The 17,611-nt window shown below is 38.4% G+C and overlaps 1 protein-coding gene and 1 long non-coding RNA gene across 2 annotated transcripts; both read right to left on the minus strand.

The window, feature by feature from the left end:
• Window positions 1–414: 414 nt before the first annotated feature.
• On the minus strand, window positions 415–13,114 carry nmt1a (N-myristoyltransferase 1a). The gene is made up of 12 exons (XM_046866503.1): window positions 12,959–13,114; window positions 8,326–8,428; window positions 8,061–8,205; window positions 6,798–6,916; window positions 5,524–5,615; window positions 5,029–5,145; window positions 4,588–4,758; window positions 3,474–3,582; window positions 2,641–2,811; window positions 2,341–2,508; window positions 1,890–2,027; window positions 415–1,392 (listed from the first exon to the last, which is right to left on the minus strand). Exons 1-12 carry the CDS (start codon window positions 13,066–13,068, stop codon window positions 1,372–1,374), a joined length of 1,464 nt encoding a protein of 487 aa, XP_046722459.1. The 5' UTR covers window positions 13,069–13,114; the 3' UTR covers window positions 415–1,371.
• Window positions 13,115–16,414: 3,300 nt separating this feature from the next.
• Window positions 16,415–17,555, minus strand: LOC124396955. The gene is made up of 2 exons (XR_006927857.1): window positions 17,152–17,555; window positions 16,415–17,042 (listed from the first exon to the last, which is right to left on the minus strand). It is a non-coding gene; the product is annotated as an uncharacterized LOC124396955 (long non-coding RNA).
• Window positions 17,556–17,611: the final 56 nt, after the last annotated feature.

Consider the following 17,611-nt stretch of genomic DNA (forward strand, 5'->3'; position numbering starts at 1 on the left):
CACACGCCAACTTCTTTTATTTAGCACAAAAAAAAAAATTCAACAATGTTTTCTGGCACCATCATGAAAAGCAAAAAAAAAATTAATAAAAAAAAAAAAAACCTCTCCTAATACAGTTAATTAAGTCGTTTTTTCTCCATACTACTGACAAAAAAACCCCCAAAACTGAAAAGCTGCTCTAGTTGTGCCTTTATTACTGTGTCAGTTCAACACTATGGCTTTAAGTCAACACTTCCTGTATATTGAAAACACTGAACCAGATGGGAGAATACGTTTGGCTGAACTAGTCTTCAGGCGCTTGATAACTCCATACAGTCGTCTTCCTGCAGCAGTAAAACTTTGAGGATTGTTGATTTGACCATATTCCCTTAACATAAAAATAAAGTAAATCAAAACACATACAGTATTCATCTCTGCATTTAAATATTTATTTCAACCCTCCTCACAACCCCTGATGCGTCTCCACCTTTCCAACACAGTCAGTATTCAACCTCTTAGGATTAATCATTAGTCCACGTCCATGTCCTGGACTACTAGTTGTCATTTGTTTTTACTGATATTTTGCTGTTATGTGTTATGTGTGCATGTACACAGGGCTTCTCTGTTGGCGTTACAGTGAAATCACAGGCAGTGAGTTAGTGATAAAGCAGCGATCCATCAATTAGGAAGAAGGGGGAAAAAAAAAAAGCACGAAAGAAATCTCTCCTTTACAGTATGTATGACAACAATGAATCAGTGACTCAGTAATTGTGAAAAGAAAAAAAAAAAAATTTCTGACAGCAGCCCTTTATAATGTCCATTGTGGAGTTTTATTACCTCATCAGCTTTTTTTTCTTGATGTTTAAAGCATTTTTTTTTTCCTTTTGTTATTGTCCTGTTACAAACACCGGGCGACCTCTTAAGATTAATTAGGCGTGGATGACAAGAAAGAAAGAAGGGAAAAAAAAAAAAAAAAAAGAAGCACCTCACATTTGGACAGGGAGAGAAAACGGCTGGATTGAGTCTGAGTAATGAGAGCGTAGTCAGAGGCAGAGTGAAAGAGCAGCTGCTGCTTCACGGCATTCAGCAAATTCACGCTCGCTTCACGACCGAGATCGCAAGAACAACTGGAATTAATTATAGATCCAAGTGCTGAGGGAGAAAGAAAGGAAAAAAAAGACAGAAAAATAAGAAGAGGGCCTGGCAGCGGTAGTGCAGGTCCAATTCAAGTTCTGGGGAAAGGAAGAAAAAATAATAAATTTGAGAAACGGGCGGTGGCTTTTTCTTCCTAAACGTGGAAGTCCTTCTGGCGCATCGGTCAGGTGGTCAGTGCGTGACGTCAGTTCTTGGCTTCACAATGACGCAAGGAAGGGCTTTGATGAGGCAAGAGGGTCACTGCAGTACTAAACCAACCTGCAAGGGCACAAACATATATTTAGGTCTTTGACCAATACGGAGAACATATTTAGTCAAAACATTTGCATCTTTAAGGCATGATGGACCCGTCATTATTTTATGAGTTGCTCAGTATGTCACCCAAATGAGGATGGGTTCCCCTTTTGAGTCTGGTTTCTCTCAAGGTTTCATCTCATAACATCTAAGAGAGTTTTTTTCTTGCCACAGTCGCCATGGCTGCTCATCAGGGATAAACACACACTGTTCACCTTAATTGTTGATTTCTGTAAAGCTGCTTTGAGACAATGTCTGTTGTGAAAAGCGCTATAAAAATAAACTTGACTTGTTGAAACAGTGTGTGGCATAAAATAAGGGGGGTAATCCATTGCTAGGTGTGTCTTACTATATTTTTATGCATGATGTGGACGCAAAGAACCCCTTGATGTGAACTGTTAAAACAGAAATGAACTATCCTGCTTATATCATAGTCAATTTAGTGAATAAATGAGCCGTACTTTCTCTGGACCCATGCTGGGGCATTTCCAATTGTACAGATAATACTGTAGATTCCCATCTCCGATACCAAACTTCAGCTTCTCCAGAAACGTCTTGTTCTCCATCAGGTCCAGTGCATTAAAAACATCAAATCCTTTCTGCATTAGGGGGGAGAGACAGAATGAGAGGCCGAAACACTGTGTACAGCAAGTTTATACATTATAATATTAATTATACATTATAAATAATACATATAATTAAGATCTCTGTGCAGCATGTGGTCTCGCATGTTAAAACAAACGCGTGATTCGCCTTTAGAGGGCGCTCTCGTAGTGACGAGAAATCTGTATGGATTTTTGCCGATAGCTTATAGTCCAGCAATCAACTATCAGTGCCGATTAATCAGCAAACCCGATGAATTGGTCGACCTCTAACACACACACACACACACACACACACACACACACACACCGATTTGGCCAGGATGAGCGCATCTCCCATCAGGTCGATCAGCGGCATGGAGGTGTGCACGTTGTAGAAGGAATATGCTGCCTTCAGACTGCGGTGCACCGGGTGGTTCATGATGGTGGATGGCAAGGTGTAAAAACTCAGGAAGTCTGTGATTTTCCCCTCAGGATTCTGGAAAATCAGTATAAAACTTATTTTAGGAAATTAAATAGGATTATATATGATTACATCCTAAAATGCCTCCCCCATATAAGTCATGAACATTATAAGCACTTCTTCCTTTAATCTATGCAGGTGGCCTACCTCCACCAGATAGGTGTCGATGATGTTCTCTTGGGGCAGAAGCCAGTGCTGCACCTCCTCCATGCTCATGACTGGAGCCAGGTTGAACTGGCGGAGATAATCTTTCAGCAGGCGGTGCACATTTGGAATGTCCTTCACCGTCATCGCCCTTAAGCCTACGGTCTTTGGAGCCTAGAGACAAGGGGACGGAGACGGAACAAAGAATGGACCTTAAAACAATAGGCAGGGTTGCATTCAAATATTCAACTGAATATAATAATGATAAGTAAGTGTCAATTCAATATTTTTTGTTTTGGTCCGCAATACACAACTACACATACATGCACACTTATTTAACTGTTACACATTATTGCTAGGCAGGGAACTAAATCTCCAACTAGTGTATCCATAGTGACGAGAGCGGTCTCTTCTCTCATAAATCAATGAACGTCACATTTATATTGCATGATAGATCAACACTAGCTCCCCCTACTGGTAAAAACATAGCCATGTGAGACAAGTTACATTAGAAAAGAATGACATTGTATTTTGCTTCACAGTAATTGTTAAAAGAATTTAAATGTGACAACATAAACTAACATTTATACCACAACATAAATTAGAATATTAAATTAATTACCAATTGGTGGATGGTTGGTTTACTCTATTTATTCTGGATTTCAGTCAATATATGAAAGTATACACACACACACACACAGACACACACAGACACACAAACATACATACATACATACATACATAGCATTTTTGAGGTTTTATAACTCAGGTAAAGAAGCTGGAAGTAAATGAAGTGGTTCATTATTGGAGTCAAGTAGATGAAGGGTGGCGAGTACCTCAGGCAGCCTGTACAGCTTCATAGTACGTTGCATAGTCATGTTCCGACTCAGGTGGGAAAACTTTACTTCTATCAGCTTCCGTGGGTTCAGAGATCGGTGCCAGTATCTGCGCAAATGCAACAAAATCCATAAATAAGGATTAACTACAACGCATGATTTAAACTGAAAGGGAAACATTGCACAGTACATTTTAGCCCGAATTATTATACAACCCCAATTCCAAAAATAACGTTGAGAGACTGCGTAAAACGCATAAAAACAGAATTTGCAAATCTCATAAATTCAACCTCTATTCACAATAAAACAAAAACATATCAAACGTTTCATCTGAGAATATATATAATTTTAAGGAAAAAAGGTGGTCGTTTTTTATTTGACGGCTGCAACAGGTCTCAAAAAAGTTGTGAAAGGACCATGTTTACCACCGTGTAGCATCACACCTTCTGAAACTTAGGAGACCAGTTTCTGAAGTTTTAAGAAAGGAAAGTTGTCTCATATGTCTCTGATTCAAGATTCGGCTGCTTAACAGTTCCCCTTTTTCATGATGGTTCATGATGCATCAAATGTTCTCAAATAGTGAAAATTCTAGACACCCAGACTCTTCTACTACACATCCATGCTATTGTAACAGATGCAGTAAACCTTGTCTTGCTTAAATATGCAAGGCCCACCCTAAAAAAGACGTTTTCTGGATAAAAAAATGTGCACTTTATGTTGAGAAACATTATTTTGAAATCGTTCCACAATTTGTAGATAGTCTTTTACAGATTGGTGACGATCTTATTAACCTGATTAGTTGCAAAACTAATTTTATTAACACTTACTTGTACCAGACATTTGTTGCCCCGTCCCAACTTTTTTGAGACGTGTTGCAGCCATCAAATTCAAAATGACCTTAATTTTCCCTTAAAATGGTACATTTGCTCAGATAAATTTTTTTTCTGTTTTAATACTTTTTACAGAATCCCTTTTTTTTTTTTTTTAATTGGAGCTGTACATGCAAACTACCCAAATATTCTGTTCTATTGGCTCACCAGAAAAGCAGTGCAGCAACAGTGAAATAATAAGACAAAATGATGAAATGTATTTAGAAGAGTTTATGCGAGTTTACCTGCAGGTCCCTACAGGTTTGGGCAGTACCACTCCGGCAGTGTAGACAGCCTGGAAAATACCCTGCAAATTAACCCTTCTGGTGATCTCTCGGATCAACACGGGGGCTACACGCTTGGAGCGGAGCTTTTTATGCACACACAGGAAATTAATCTCCACCATCTTCTTCTCTCTGGGCGAGGAAAGGGAGTGACAAAGTTTATATTAGACAATAGGAAGAAAATAATAATAATAATAATATACTGATTGTGCACAAATAATATTTAGAGAATTAAACGTACAAAACTAAAATAGTCTGTTTTGAGTTTCTTCTTTTTAACGTAGAAATTGAGATGTAAACTAAATATTTTACTGCTGTAAATTTGGCTGTTGAACTGCCATTGGATTATGCGATTTTTCATAAAATCAGCCACATTTACATAACAGCATGAGGACAGCTTACATATCGTAGATACGGATGTTGGCTGGAATGGCGCTGATGAAGCCCACGAGTTTTTGATTGGAGTTGACTCTCACGCCACAGTGCCACTGAGGCAGCCAGCCCGGAGGACGTAGTGCCCTGAGAAAGAGAGAGAGCCGTAGATGATGGAATGAAAGGACAAAAAGAGATGCAGTTTCCAGGTCAGTGATTAAACTTGAGCAAATGATTTGTGGAGAATTCGTTATCCCACTACTTGAGACCATTTCCGTTTATTCTACAGAACTCCAGGATCTGTTTTGAACTAGAGAATACAAGGAGTTCCTTTTACCTCCTAACCATACTAACAGGTGGAATTAGTGATCTAAATTCCTCTAAATTATAATCAAGCCTTATTCTCAGTGCCTATAACCAGGACAAAGGCATTGCTTAAGATTAGCAAAGAAATTGAATTAAATCCTTCCTTTAAACCAGTGGCAAATGCTCAATGTTGTTGGAAAGATGTGTACGATTCCATACCACAGAAGGAACTCGGGCGAATAGTCAAAGCGGAACATGTTATCATCATCCTCCACGTAGTTCTCATTCAGGAGAGTGTACAGCTCTTTTAGCTAAACACAAAAGGAGTAGAGAAGACCAATTAAACAAGCTTTTACAACTTTTCTTTAAATTGCTTTGAGGAAAGGAAACACATTGACAATCAATCAACAGACTCAATGACTGATTTGTCCAGTGCGTCTATGGTCTTACCATAGAATTACATGTACTTGAGAGGTTTTTTTGTGTATTCTTTGAAGTTTTCTTTGAAGTCTTGTACTTATCTACATTTTAAATTAATAGGTAAAATAACAACAAATAAATGATTGATTGATGGGGAGAGACAACTAAACTCACAAGAAAGAAAGATGGAGAAGGCAAGATAGACGCCGAGTGACGCAGACCCAACTGAAAGCGAAATGCAATAGAATCGAAAGTTGTTCGCTCACTATCCGAATTCTGAATCTGCATTTCGCAACTTCTCTCATTATATCATAAATTACATTATAAAGATAATTTTTCTTTTTTCCTTTAATTCCTAAAGGTGTTTCCTCAAATTAGCTACAATTGACTTTTACTTCTGTATATATTTAGACCGCTAACTTTACTTGTACTGAAGTACAATTTAATTGAACAGTACTTTTAATTAAGTAGAATATTTTTACTCTTTTCACCTCTGAAAATATGAAACAATAGTGCTGGCACAAGTCAGTGTCATGACTGATTGATTCTCTGAAACTATGCTGAATTTCATGTACAGACGTGTTGTGCAATTAAATATTTATTTGTATAGCGATTTTCACAATGGACATTGTTTCGAAGCAGAGAAGTTAAATAATCCTGAATCAGCATGCATTCTGTGTGATTATGCCAGGCCCGTTCTAACAATTATTCTAAAGCAGCACGTCTAGAAGAACCAGTTTTTTTTTAGTTTGTTTATTTATCATTAAAGTCATGACCACACCTGAACACACTCACAGAGGCTCCTCATGCCGTCCATCACTCACACACTTATACAGCCATTTGGAGGTTTCATTAATTCAGACCTCGACATCTCTCCAATAACACCATTGTTGTGAACCACATGGTGTTCAAATGGCAGGAAACAACACATTATTTAGTTCCCAAGGATGAAAGTCTTGCAAATAATGATCCCAAATTAGACCGCATACAAATCTATTACGACAGGTACCTTTGAACCTAATTTGAGTATTAAAACCTCTGTGTGTGTGTGTGTGTGTGGGTGCATCTCTCACCACAGCGGAGTTGCCGAGGTCCAACGCATCCCAGGTGAAACCCTGAGGAAGGCTGTATGGCTCCTCTCGGATGCTATCTTTATCAGGCTCGATGCAGCCGTGTGTTGTCACCATCTCTCCTGCACAATGGAGCAACAAGTTAGGAGCAGAACATGACAACCGATGTGATGCGACAAGAAGGTTTTAACTCCAAAGCAAATTGTCCTCTAACAAGACGTTCACGGTTTGGTAACGGATTCCAAGTCAAAACATTTATGCAAATCATAAAATTGCTTGTCTTTTTTTTTTTCTCTCCCCCATTTATTATTATTAGCATTTGTAAACAACAGTGTACATTTTTTAATATAATTTAAATAAAATTAAATAAATCAAACACACTTATATCATATAGCTTAAATTGAGTAATCAATTAAATTGCAACAAATAAAGTTGATTAAATAAAATTAAATGCAATTGAATGCAAAAAAATGTAAATTAATTGTTTACATTTGTTAGACCCCATTTGGGTAATACAGATGTGTATTTAAGTGTACGTGTGCGTTTTTTTTTAATATTTAATTTTCTAAAGAAATGTTCTACTTATTTCGGCATACTTTAACAAACATCTCATTTAAGAAGAGTTATTTATTCATTTTATTTATTTATTCATTCTTCCGTCCTTCATTCATTTTTTCACTCCCTCGATGTGTGGAATTGTCAGGATTTTCCCTTTTTAAGGAAATTCTTAAAATGCAAAAGAAGCACCCATACCGCTAGACTGCCGATTTCCCGCATGCGCAGAACGAATTGTGTTTCCGTTACAGATCGAGAAGCCACAGAGACACTGTGAAACTTGCGGTCCACCAGTTAAAATGTTCGTGAGGCAACTGTGAGGTAATCGTTTTGATAACGACACGTGATACTGATGGTGTAATCTGTATATAAACCTGCATTAACTCATTACAATTAACGATTTAATGTCAATCCATCATCAAGGTTTATGCTCTTTCTTTGTTTTCACACATTCAATTTACACACACTTAGAAACACAAGTGGGCTATAAAATCAGGAGAATTAATGAATATCAAAATCCTTCTTCATTAGATCAATTGTTACATAATTTCTTAGATTTTGGACCTGAATATGACTATGTGGATCAAATGTGCAAAACATGTTCCTTAAGTGATAAGTGAAGTACAGTTTGGACACCAAAATGGTCTTGGCGGCAAAAAAAAAAAAAAATAAAAATAAAAAATAAATCAAAATCAGACATATAAAGTCTACCTAGTTTAGGGACAGGTTGAGTGTCCCAGAACTGGTAGCTACGGCGTGAGGCCTCTTCCATGGTTTTGGCTGGTCCAGGTCCCACTGAGAAAAGCTCAATGGCTTTCTGAATCTCCTGAAGCTTATCAGCAGGAAGAGAATTCACCTAAAAGAGATATAGAAAAGAAAAAAGAAAACAATACGGGTTATATAGCAAATGAATATCTAATAAAAACAAGGAACAACTTTTAAAAAAACAACAACAAAAAATACACGGATTTCTCACTTTGGCCAGCGGGTCCTGGGCCAAATCTTTTCCTCCAGATTTGTCCTTGTTCTTTTTCTTCTGTTTCTTTTTCTTCTTCTTGGCCCCTGTATCCCCCTTTTCTCTGCAAACCAGAACAAGCCACAGAGGGAAATAAACATCGTGACTCTGTAATGAAGGGGATTTTTTTAATAACACACAAAAAATATACTACCAACAAAAAGTGTTTTAACTGTGCGTCACATTTAATACATTACCACAGTTACGCTACAGTTTCTACAATTCATCGTATATTTACATGACAACAAACTAAATGCACACTTGGTGAATGCACAGCCCCGATGTAGCCCTCGAAAATGTAGAATGGTCCTTTCTTAACATCTGACATGTGCAGCCTGGTCATGGATGCTCTTGAGGAATACTCTCAAATTATTAGGTTATTAATCCCAGGTTTAAGCCAACCAAGAAGATCAAAACCAGTGAGTATCATGGCTTTTGTAGTTGGATTATTAATTATAATGATTATTAATTATAATTAGGCCTATATAAGGGTTAGAATATTGTGATATTCAGAGCAAAATGCTTTAATGCAAAAAAAAAAAAAAAAATACACCAATCAAATACTTTAAATGCTGAAATTTTGAGTAAATTTTCGGTCTTTTGATCATATGCAATTCAGACCAAACTAAACAAAACGAATATTTAAAAAAAAAAAAAAAAAAAAAAAAAAAAAAAAGTCAAACCAAAAGATTTTAGAAAGCATGGCCAGACCCGTACAGCACGTGAAATCTGATTCAATACACCGTGTATTTACTGTGCATTGTTTCTAAACACACTGCACTCACCCTCTATGATGACTCAGCACAACTTTGCTATACGTTAGCCCACTCTTTATTTAGCATGCATTTGAGCTTTATCCTTGTATTTCTTTTGTTCTATTATAGGACAGTTCATAAAAAATTACAGAAAAGGCAGAAATTAAATACTAATGCTGAAAAGAAAAGTGTCAGAAAAGGAGTTTTTTAAGAAAAACAACCAAATGGTGTTTCCATATATATTATTGTACAACAATTATGTATATTTAACAATGGGAATGAAAATAACGCCAATAATTTCATCACGTGTTTTATCTCAGCACATCCTGAAGCGTTTTATTCTTCTTATACAGAGGGGTGCATGGACATGGGACATTTTGGAAGTAGGAGATGCCTCGCACCATCACCGTTCTTATAAAATATTCTGTTTTCTAATATTCTAATATTTATTCACATTTATAATCATTTATTTTACTTGCCCTTGTCATGTTATTGAACAGTAAAGCGCAATGGCAAAGTGCGAATAAATTAGCATCTTCAAACCAGATTTGTGAAATTCAACAAAAGGTGTGTGTGGGTTTTTTTTCTTTTCAGTTTATATTTTCATATCAGCTTTTTCCACCCGAGTCAGCACATTTCATAGTGCACTCTATATATGGGAAAACAAATTATTATTCCTACTAACAAATTAAAAGCCATAACCATTTTATTTGTCATATATAATCCTCCAAAACGTAAGGAAACACATAGATGGTGGGTCCAAACATCTAAACTAAGCTACAGTGGGTACGAGCAGCAGTTAATCCTATTACACTCCAGAGTAAGAGCACGAGGTAAAGGTACAGCGCGCCGTTCGAGAACTTAGATACGACGAGACAGATGACGCGTTTTGCTCTCGGCAGGGTGAAAAGCGTGTTCTTGTGATGGGACAGGATGGGATGGGATGAACGTTGTGCACTGTGACCCTGAACAAGAGAGAAAGTGCACTGTGTGTTCAAAACGATTCTCTCAGCGAGTGCATTGCTGAAAAGAAAAACCCAACCCCCGCCTTTACACGCTGAATGAACGCTACTGTACTGCAAACGTTAAATCGTGACAGCGTCCATGAGCGTGTGGGGTTTTGTTCACACAGCATATGGCTGAATACCAAACGACTGCCTTCTTACTGAATATGTACAATATAAATGATATATGGATCCGATATCATGACTGGAAAAATTTACAAAATAATGTAGACAAGCCTTGTTATGTTACAGTCCCCCTGTATAGTCAGTGCTCCCAACATTCATGTTTGCATAATACAGATAAAAATGCTTATCTGTCTGCTGCCACCACCTTGTTCATTTTTTAAGTACTTCACTCCAATGGGCCTCTTTCTTTTCCTCTTTCATGACTGACTGTGAAATATTTCTTTCTGAACCGTTTTTTTTTTTTCCTCGAAACCCTTTGCAGGCTGCCGTTGTTTAGTTAGTTACCGTTGTTTGTTTATAAATGCCATGGCAGCATTGATGGCAGTTTCCATGGCAGGATCAAGGTGGGTATCAGTTAGCGATGTAAAACTGTTGCACTGCAAACTCTGTGGTCACGCTTGAGCATGCTCCTTACTCAATCATACACTTGATCTTCCACAAAGGCTTTCCACGACATTTTGGAGCGTGGTTGTAAGGATTTGGTTTTGTTCAGCCACAATAGGATGGTGGGGTCTGGGATGCAGCTGATGTTCCAGTTCATTCCAGAGGAGATCAGTTGGGTTGAGGTCAATGCTCTGGGCAGGAACCATGTTTTTATGAACATTCTTTGTGAACATTATCATGTTGGAATAAATTTGGGCCTTCCAGCATATAAAGACCCGCAATACAACGGTGTGATTCTAGCTCCATGGTTAGGGGAAGAACTACATATCGGACAGGTGTCCAAAAACTTTATAAAACCTATTATTGACAAATCAGATATCATTCTAGAAATAAGAAAAGGTAATTTTTTTTATGGTGGTATTTGTTATATATATACACACACACCGATCAGGCATAACATTATGAGCGGTGAAATGAATAACACTGATTATCTCTTCATCATGGGACCTGTTAGTGGGTGGGATATAGTGAGGCAGCAAGTGAACATTTTGTCCTTAAAGTTGATGTTTTCCTGAAGCAGGAAAAATGGGCAAGCGTAAGGATTTGAGCGAGTTTGAAAAGAGCTGAATTGTGATGTCTAGATGACTGGGTCAGAGCGTCTCCAAAAGTGCAGTGGGATGTTTCCAATCTGCAGTGGTCAGTGTCTATCAAAAGTGGTCCAAGGAAGGAACAGTAGTGAAACTGCAACAGGGTAGTGGGCAGCCCGAGGCTCGTTGATGCACGTGGGGAGCGAAGGTGGTCCGATCCAACAGACGAACTCCTGTAGCTCAAAACGCTGAAGAAGTTAATGCTGTTAATGCTCGATTGGTCAGGACTGTTTTGGCAGCAAAGGGGACCACCACAATATTAGGCAGGTGGTGATAATGTTATGCTTTGATCGGTGTGTATTTACCACAGACATGACCATGTAATACCATTAAACAGTGAGGTGTTCAGACAGAGTAATCAAACCATGAGCATTTATACTATCACACTTCTACAAGTCTCCAATCGTGTTAAAAACCAAAACAGATTCTAGTTTATAATTAGTAGCTTATATTTCTTAAAACAATTGAAAACAAAAAGGGGCACCATTGCATTATGGTGTAATTCTACTGCCTGGGAATGAAACCGTACCCGAGTGAACATGCCCATGTTGTGAGTTCATCTGATAAATAACTAGTTGAACAAAGACGACCATAAATATTCTCATACTTTCAGAAGTATGTGATGTTATCATGTTCAGGTCCTGAGATAATTAAAGTGAAAGTGTGATGCTACATGTCTAATCTTCCACTCCATACAAGGAACATGTTCATCTCACAGCGGGGAAGTGATTCCCAGCGAATATCTTACAAATATATAAAAAATAAATCAACGCAATAAAATAATTGTATGCAAAAATGTGCTTGGGTGGACCACTGCTAGCTTGTGTAATGCTCTCCTTAAGAAACTAGCATGTCATCACCTGCAAATAGCTGCCTAGCGTGCAGATTAGCAACCTGAACAACTTTCAAGTATAAATCAAACTTTCTCTTCTTGAAAATAAATCTTTTAGGTGTGTTTACACACGGCCTTTGATATATACATTTGTTTTGTGCATTATTATTATTATTACAATGGTTCAAATAGCTGATAGTGAAATGAAAAGAAACTCCGCCGTCTCAAATGCCACTCTAATCCCTTGATTTGCCTCCTAGGAGTGTGCACGATAGTGCGCGTGATACAATGCAACCCTATGAGGGAGCCCTTGACCCCTCGAGGGGGCGAAGGTTTAAAAACCGTGGATTTGGGATACGGCAGGAGAGTCCGGCTGGTTTCACGGTCCAGGAACGCTTAAAACTAGTGCTTGCTGGCCAGCATTCTAAGATGTACACGTTATTGCGATCTACAGATAAACTGAAATTAATAGAATCAGTTAGAGAAGTATTATTAATATTAATTAAAAAATTATATGTTACTGTGACATGATAAACCACGTTCTAGCCGAATCAATGCGCTTAGACCCGCCCTCGCTCTCAGAATAAATCCCTTTTATCCAATAGCCGTTCAAAGATCGCTGTCAATCAAAGAAACGGACCAAAGAAAAGCAACAAGGGGCGTATCCCTTATCATTCTCGCCTCCTTTGACCTAGCCATGCAAGGGCCCTAGACTCGAAGGGTACGGATCATGCGTGGTTTTTATTCAATTTCTAACCAAACCTCAAAGAAGTTTTATGTTCTCACCCATCATCGAAATGATGCTCTTCATTTTCGCAGTCACTACAATGCCCGTGGTCCTCCTCTAGCTCCACTTCTTTCTCCTGCTTCGGTGCTGTCTCATTCTCATCCGCCATGATTAATCAGGAAGTGAGGAACTCGCCTTCGAAACCCTTTCCGATTCCTATTGGTGGACGCTTTGCAAGGCATTGTGGGAAATGTAGTTGTTTAAACACTTCCGGGTTTCTCTCTCTCTCTCTCTCTCTCTCTCTCTCTCTCTCTCTCTCTCTCTAAAAAAAACCCCAATTTTTTTAAAGCTCGTTTTTTTTTATTAAAGTAGAGGTAGTAGTAGTAGTATATATATATATATATATATATATATATATATATATATATATATATATATATATATATATATATATATATAACAATTTATAAATGAGAGTCTCACTAATATTCGCATATTAACACTGATATTACACATCGATTCTATTTAAAAGTAAAATTGCTTTAAGTATGTTAATAGAGAAGTATAAAGAAGGTCAGAAGGAATTGCATTGTGTGTTTGTGGATTTAGAGAAAGTGTACAACAGGGTACCGAGAGAGGAGTTGTGGTATTGTATGAGGAAGTCTGGTGTGTCAGAGAAGTATGTGAGGGTGGTGCAGGACATGTATGAGGACAGTGTGATGACTATAAAGTGAGCATTAGGAATGACAGACAGTTTTAATGTGAAGGTTGAACTGCATCAAGGATCGGCTCTGAGCCCTTTCCTGTTTGCAGTGGTGATGGACAGGTTGAAGGACGAGGTCAGACAGGAGTCTCCATGGACTATGATGTTTGCGGATGATATTGTGATTTGTGGTTCAAGTAGGGAGCAGGTTGAGAAGAGCCTGGAGAGGTGGAGGTACATGCTGGAGAGAAGGGGAATGAAAGTCAGTAGGAGTATGACAGAATACATGTGTGTGAAGTAATGGAGAGTGTGTTAGGGAAGTAAAGAAAAGAGTGCAGGCAGGGTGGAGTGGGTGGAGAAGAGTGATAGCAGGAGTGAGAGAGGCGAGATCGAGATGGTTTGGACATGTGCAGAGGAGGGACATGGGGTATGTCGGTAGGAGAATGCTGAGGATGGAGCCACCAGGAAGGAAGAAAAAAGGAAGGCCAAGGAGGAGGTTCATGGCTGTGGCGACCCCTAATGGGAGGAGCAGAGAGAAGAAGATTCTATTTAAAGCAATGCTTTTTCTAATTTTTTTATTTCCATGTAATTGCTGTACTGCTTTGTTTCACACGGTGGCGCCAGAGCTGCGTAAATTCAGCTGTTGCTCTTCTGTCCATCAAAGTTGCTCAAAATCATCTATTAATGGGTGCTTTTTACATGTCACATGTACTTTACAGCACAGTAAAACATTTTCTTCGTATATCCCAGCAATGTTAGAAAGCTGGGTTAAAAGTGTAGGATACAGGGGCTATAAGGGTTAAGGACCTTGCTCAAGGGACTCAAGATCTTCATGAAACTGGGGCTTGAACACCTGACCTTCTGATTAGTAACCAAGAGCCTTAACCACTAAGCTACCACTTCCCCTGTTTAAGCTTCCACTTCCCCATGTTAACATATTGGCATATATCCTACCATCATCTAACACCATCCCTGGAGCAGATTGGGCCCAACAAGAGTTTTGCTCAAGGCCCCAACAGCTTGGCAATGCTGGGGCTTGAACCTCTGTGTGATGAGTATCCCAGAGCCCTAACCGCTGTACCAACTGTCCGTAAGCTCCCTTTATGTTGTCCTTTTAACCAACAAAAATATAATATATATATAAAAAATAATGTCTACAAATATTTTTAATGGTTTAGTTAATAGTGGCTATGCAGCCCCTATATGCAAAAAAAACTGCAATGCACTGTGTTTTCTGTCACCTTTCTACCAGCTTTAACTTCTTCAGCAATTTGAGCTACAGGAGCTCGTCTGTTGGATCGGACCACGAGTCAGCCTTCGCTCCCCACGTGCACATGGAGCCTCGGCCGCCTATGTGCCTGTCGCTGTTTCACCACTGTTCCTTCCTTGGACCACTTTGATAGATACTGACCACTGCAGACCGGGAACATCCAACAAGAGCTGCAGTTTTGGAGATGCTTTGACCCAGTCGTCATAATATTTCACAAATCCTTATGCTTGCCCATTTTTCCTGCTTCTAACACCTCAACTTTGAGAACAACATGTTCACTTGCTGCCTAATACACTGCCCGTCCAAAAAAAAGTCACCACCTAGATTTAACTAAGCAAATAGTTAAGATTCTCCCATTGGATAATTACTGCATGGGTGATTATGTTTTAGCTGGCAACTAATTATTTAACCCTAACCGATGCAGTGAATAGCTTCTCATTTCTTAAACAACAATGTCAGAAGACACATCCTGTGGTCGTGGTAAAGATGAAAATCTGTTTCAGAAGGGTTAAATTATTGGCATTCTTAAAGCAAAAAAAACATCAAGGAGATTTGCTAAAATGACTGAAGATTCAAGGAGGAAAACTGCTGAATGAATTGGGTTAAAAACTGTCCAACGCATTATTCAAAATGTACAATGTGAAGGGAACTCAAGGGATTTGGACTAAACAGCTGTGTAGCAGCTAATCGGAAAAAAAGGGTTAAATTTGCTAGGGAGCATAAAGATTAGACTCTGGAACAATGGAAGAAGGTCATGTGGTCTGATGAGTCCGGATTTACCGTTCCAGATTGATGGGTGCATCAGGGATAAACTGCCTAGTGCCTACTGTACAAGCATGTGGGGGCAGTGCTATGATCTGAGGTCGCTGCAGTTGACCAGGTTTAGGGTTTAGCAACGTTATGTGCCAAAAAAGGAGGTCAGCTGACTACGTGAATATACTGAATGACCAGGTTATTCCAGCAATGGATTTTTTCATTCCTGATGGCATAGGCATATTCCAACATGACAACTCCAGGATTCATCAGGTTCAAATTGTGAAAGAGTGGTTTAGGGAGCATGAGACATCATTTTCACACATGGATTGGCCACCACTGAGTCCAGACCTTAACCCCATTGAGAATCTTTGAGATGTGCTGGAGAAGACTTATTGAAACGATACTACGGCGAATGCGTGCCGTAGTCAAAGCTAAAGGCGGTCCGAAGAAATATTAGAATGTGTGACTAACAGGTGCAATGATGAAGAGATAATAATTTTAATTCATCATGTTATTCACTTCACCGCTCATAATTTCATGTCATAATGTTATGCCTGATTGGTGTATATGCACTTGACATTTATTGATGTGGAATCAAACAATCAAAGCTGAAAAAAGTCAGCCTTATTAATATATTATAATAAAATACAGTTATTTTTGGTTGAACTTCTCTTTTATGCCATTTCAGTTGTGAGAACCAGCTTCCAATGTCACCTTAAAGAGCTGAGACATCTAATCGGTGATTGAAAATATGACACACTCGACAAAATCTCAGAAACGCCAACATTAGGTTATCAAATGTCAGTTTATAAAATGTCACCATGTGTCTTTGACTACGATCAGTTCAAAAGATTACAAACTTGAAAGCATTTGCTTGCAGAAAATCTTACACCGACCGACCGACATGTGATTAGCACATTAGATATATAAAGCCCCTACATCATGAGTGGAGCTTTACACAGTCTACACAAAAAAGTCAATGTGAAGCATCTGGGTACATGTAAAAACAGTATATTTCATGTTCACAAAAACATAAAAAGTACAGACTTTATAAAACATGTTACACAACACTTATTAGAAATGAAAAGTGGACGGCTGCGTATCACACATTTTAAGTCTTAGTATGCTTCAGTACATTGAATTACACTTTGACATTGTAGTAGTCCATGTTTCACTTTGCTTGTGATTTGTTCTCTGGTGAGTTACACTCCTATGGGTGTCCACTGTATAGAAAAACAACCTGACCTAATTCTATTAACAATAGCTCTCATACCTGCACCAAGATCTGCCTTCTTGTCATAGGTGGCAACATTTTCCTTATTATTCTTAATTCAGCTATTTGAATTTCCTTCTGCCCATCCGGATTGTCTGGTATTGCGTCATTGTTCGATCGTTTGATCCGTGAGCATTTTTCCTATCATGGAAAATGAGCTCTAAGTGAAAATGTCAGTATCATCTTAATAATTTCCTTATTATATAAAAGTCACTTCAAAGAGAAAAGTAAACCGTGATCAAGCGATTACCTTCCGATTACCTTCCTCTCACTTCAGAAATGCCTTCAGCCCTTTCCCTTATGCACAGGACCAGTGGTGGATGAAGTACAAAACACCATGTTCTTGAGGTAAAGTAGAAATACACTCTGTAAAATATTTCTCCAGTAAAAGTGCTCTTTAAACTTAGGTAAAAGTACAAAAGTATTTGCCTTCGAATGTACTTAAGTATTTAAATACTATGATTTATTATGGCTATAATCTTCCTATTATATTAGTTTAACATCGCAATACTTTATATAATCAACTCCGTTTATGTGAAAAGACTGTGGCGAGTTCGAGTTAGGAGATTCTTCCATCATTTTTGTGGTGATGAGAAGATACACCAAGCGCCTACACTGCGTGCGCTCTACACTGATTGGTGGCTTGCTGTGTGTTTGACCAGTTACGTTTTCATCCTCATAAAATAAAAAAGAAACGACGATTTTGCAAA

The sequence above is a fragment of the Silurus meridionalis genome, chromosome 14 (genome assembly GCF_014805685.1).
Source record: "Silurus meridionalis isolate SWU-2019-XX chromosome 14, ASM1480568v1, whole genome shotgun sequence".
Taxonomy (NCBI): domain Eukaryota; kingdom Metazoa; phylum Chordata; class Actinopteri; order Siluriformes; family Siluridae; genus Silurus; species Silurus meridionalis.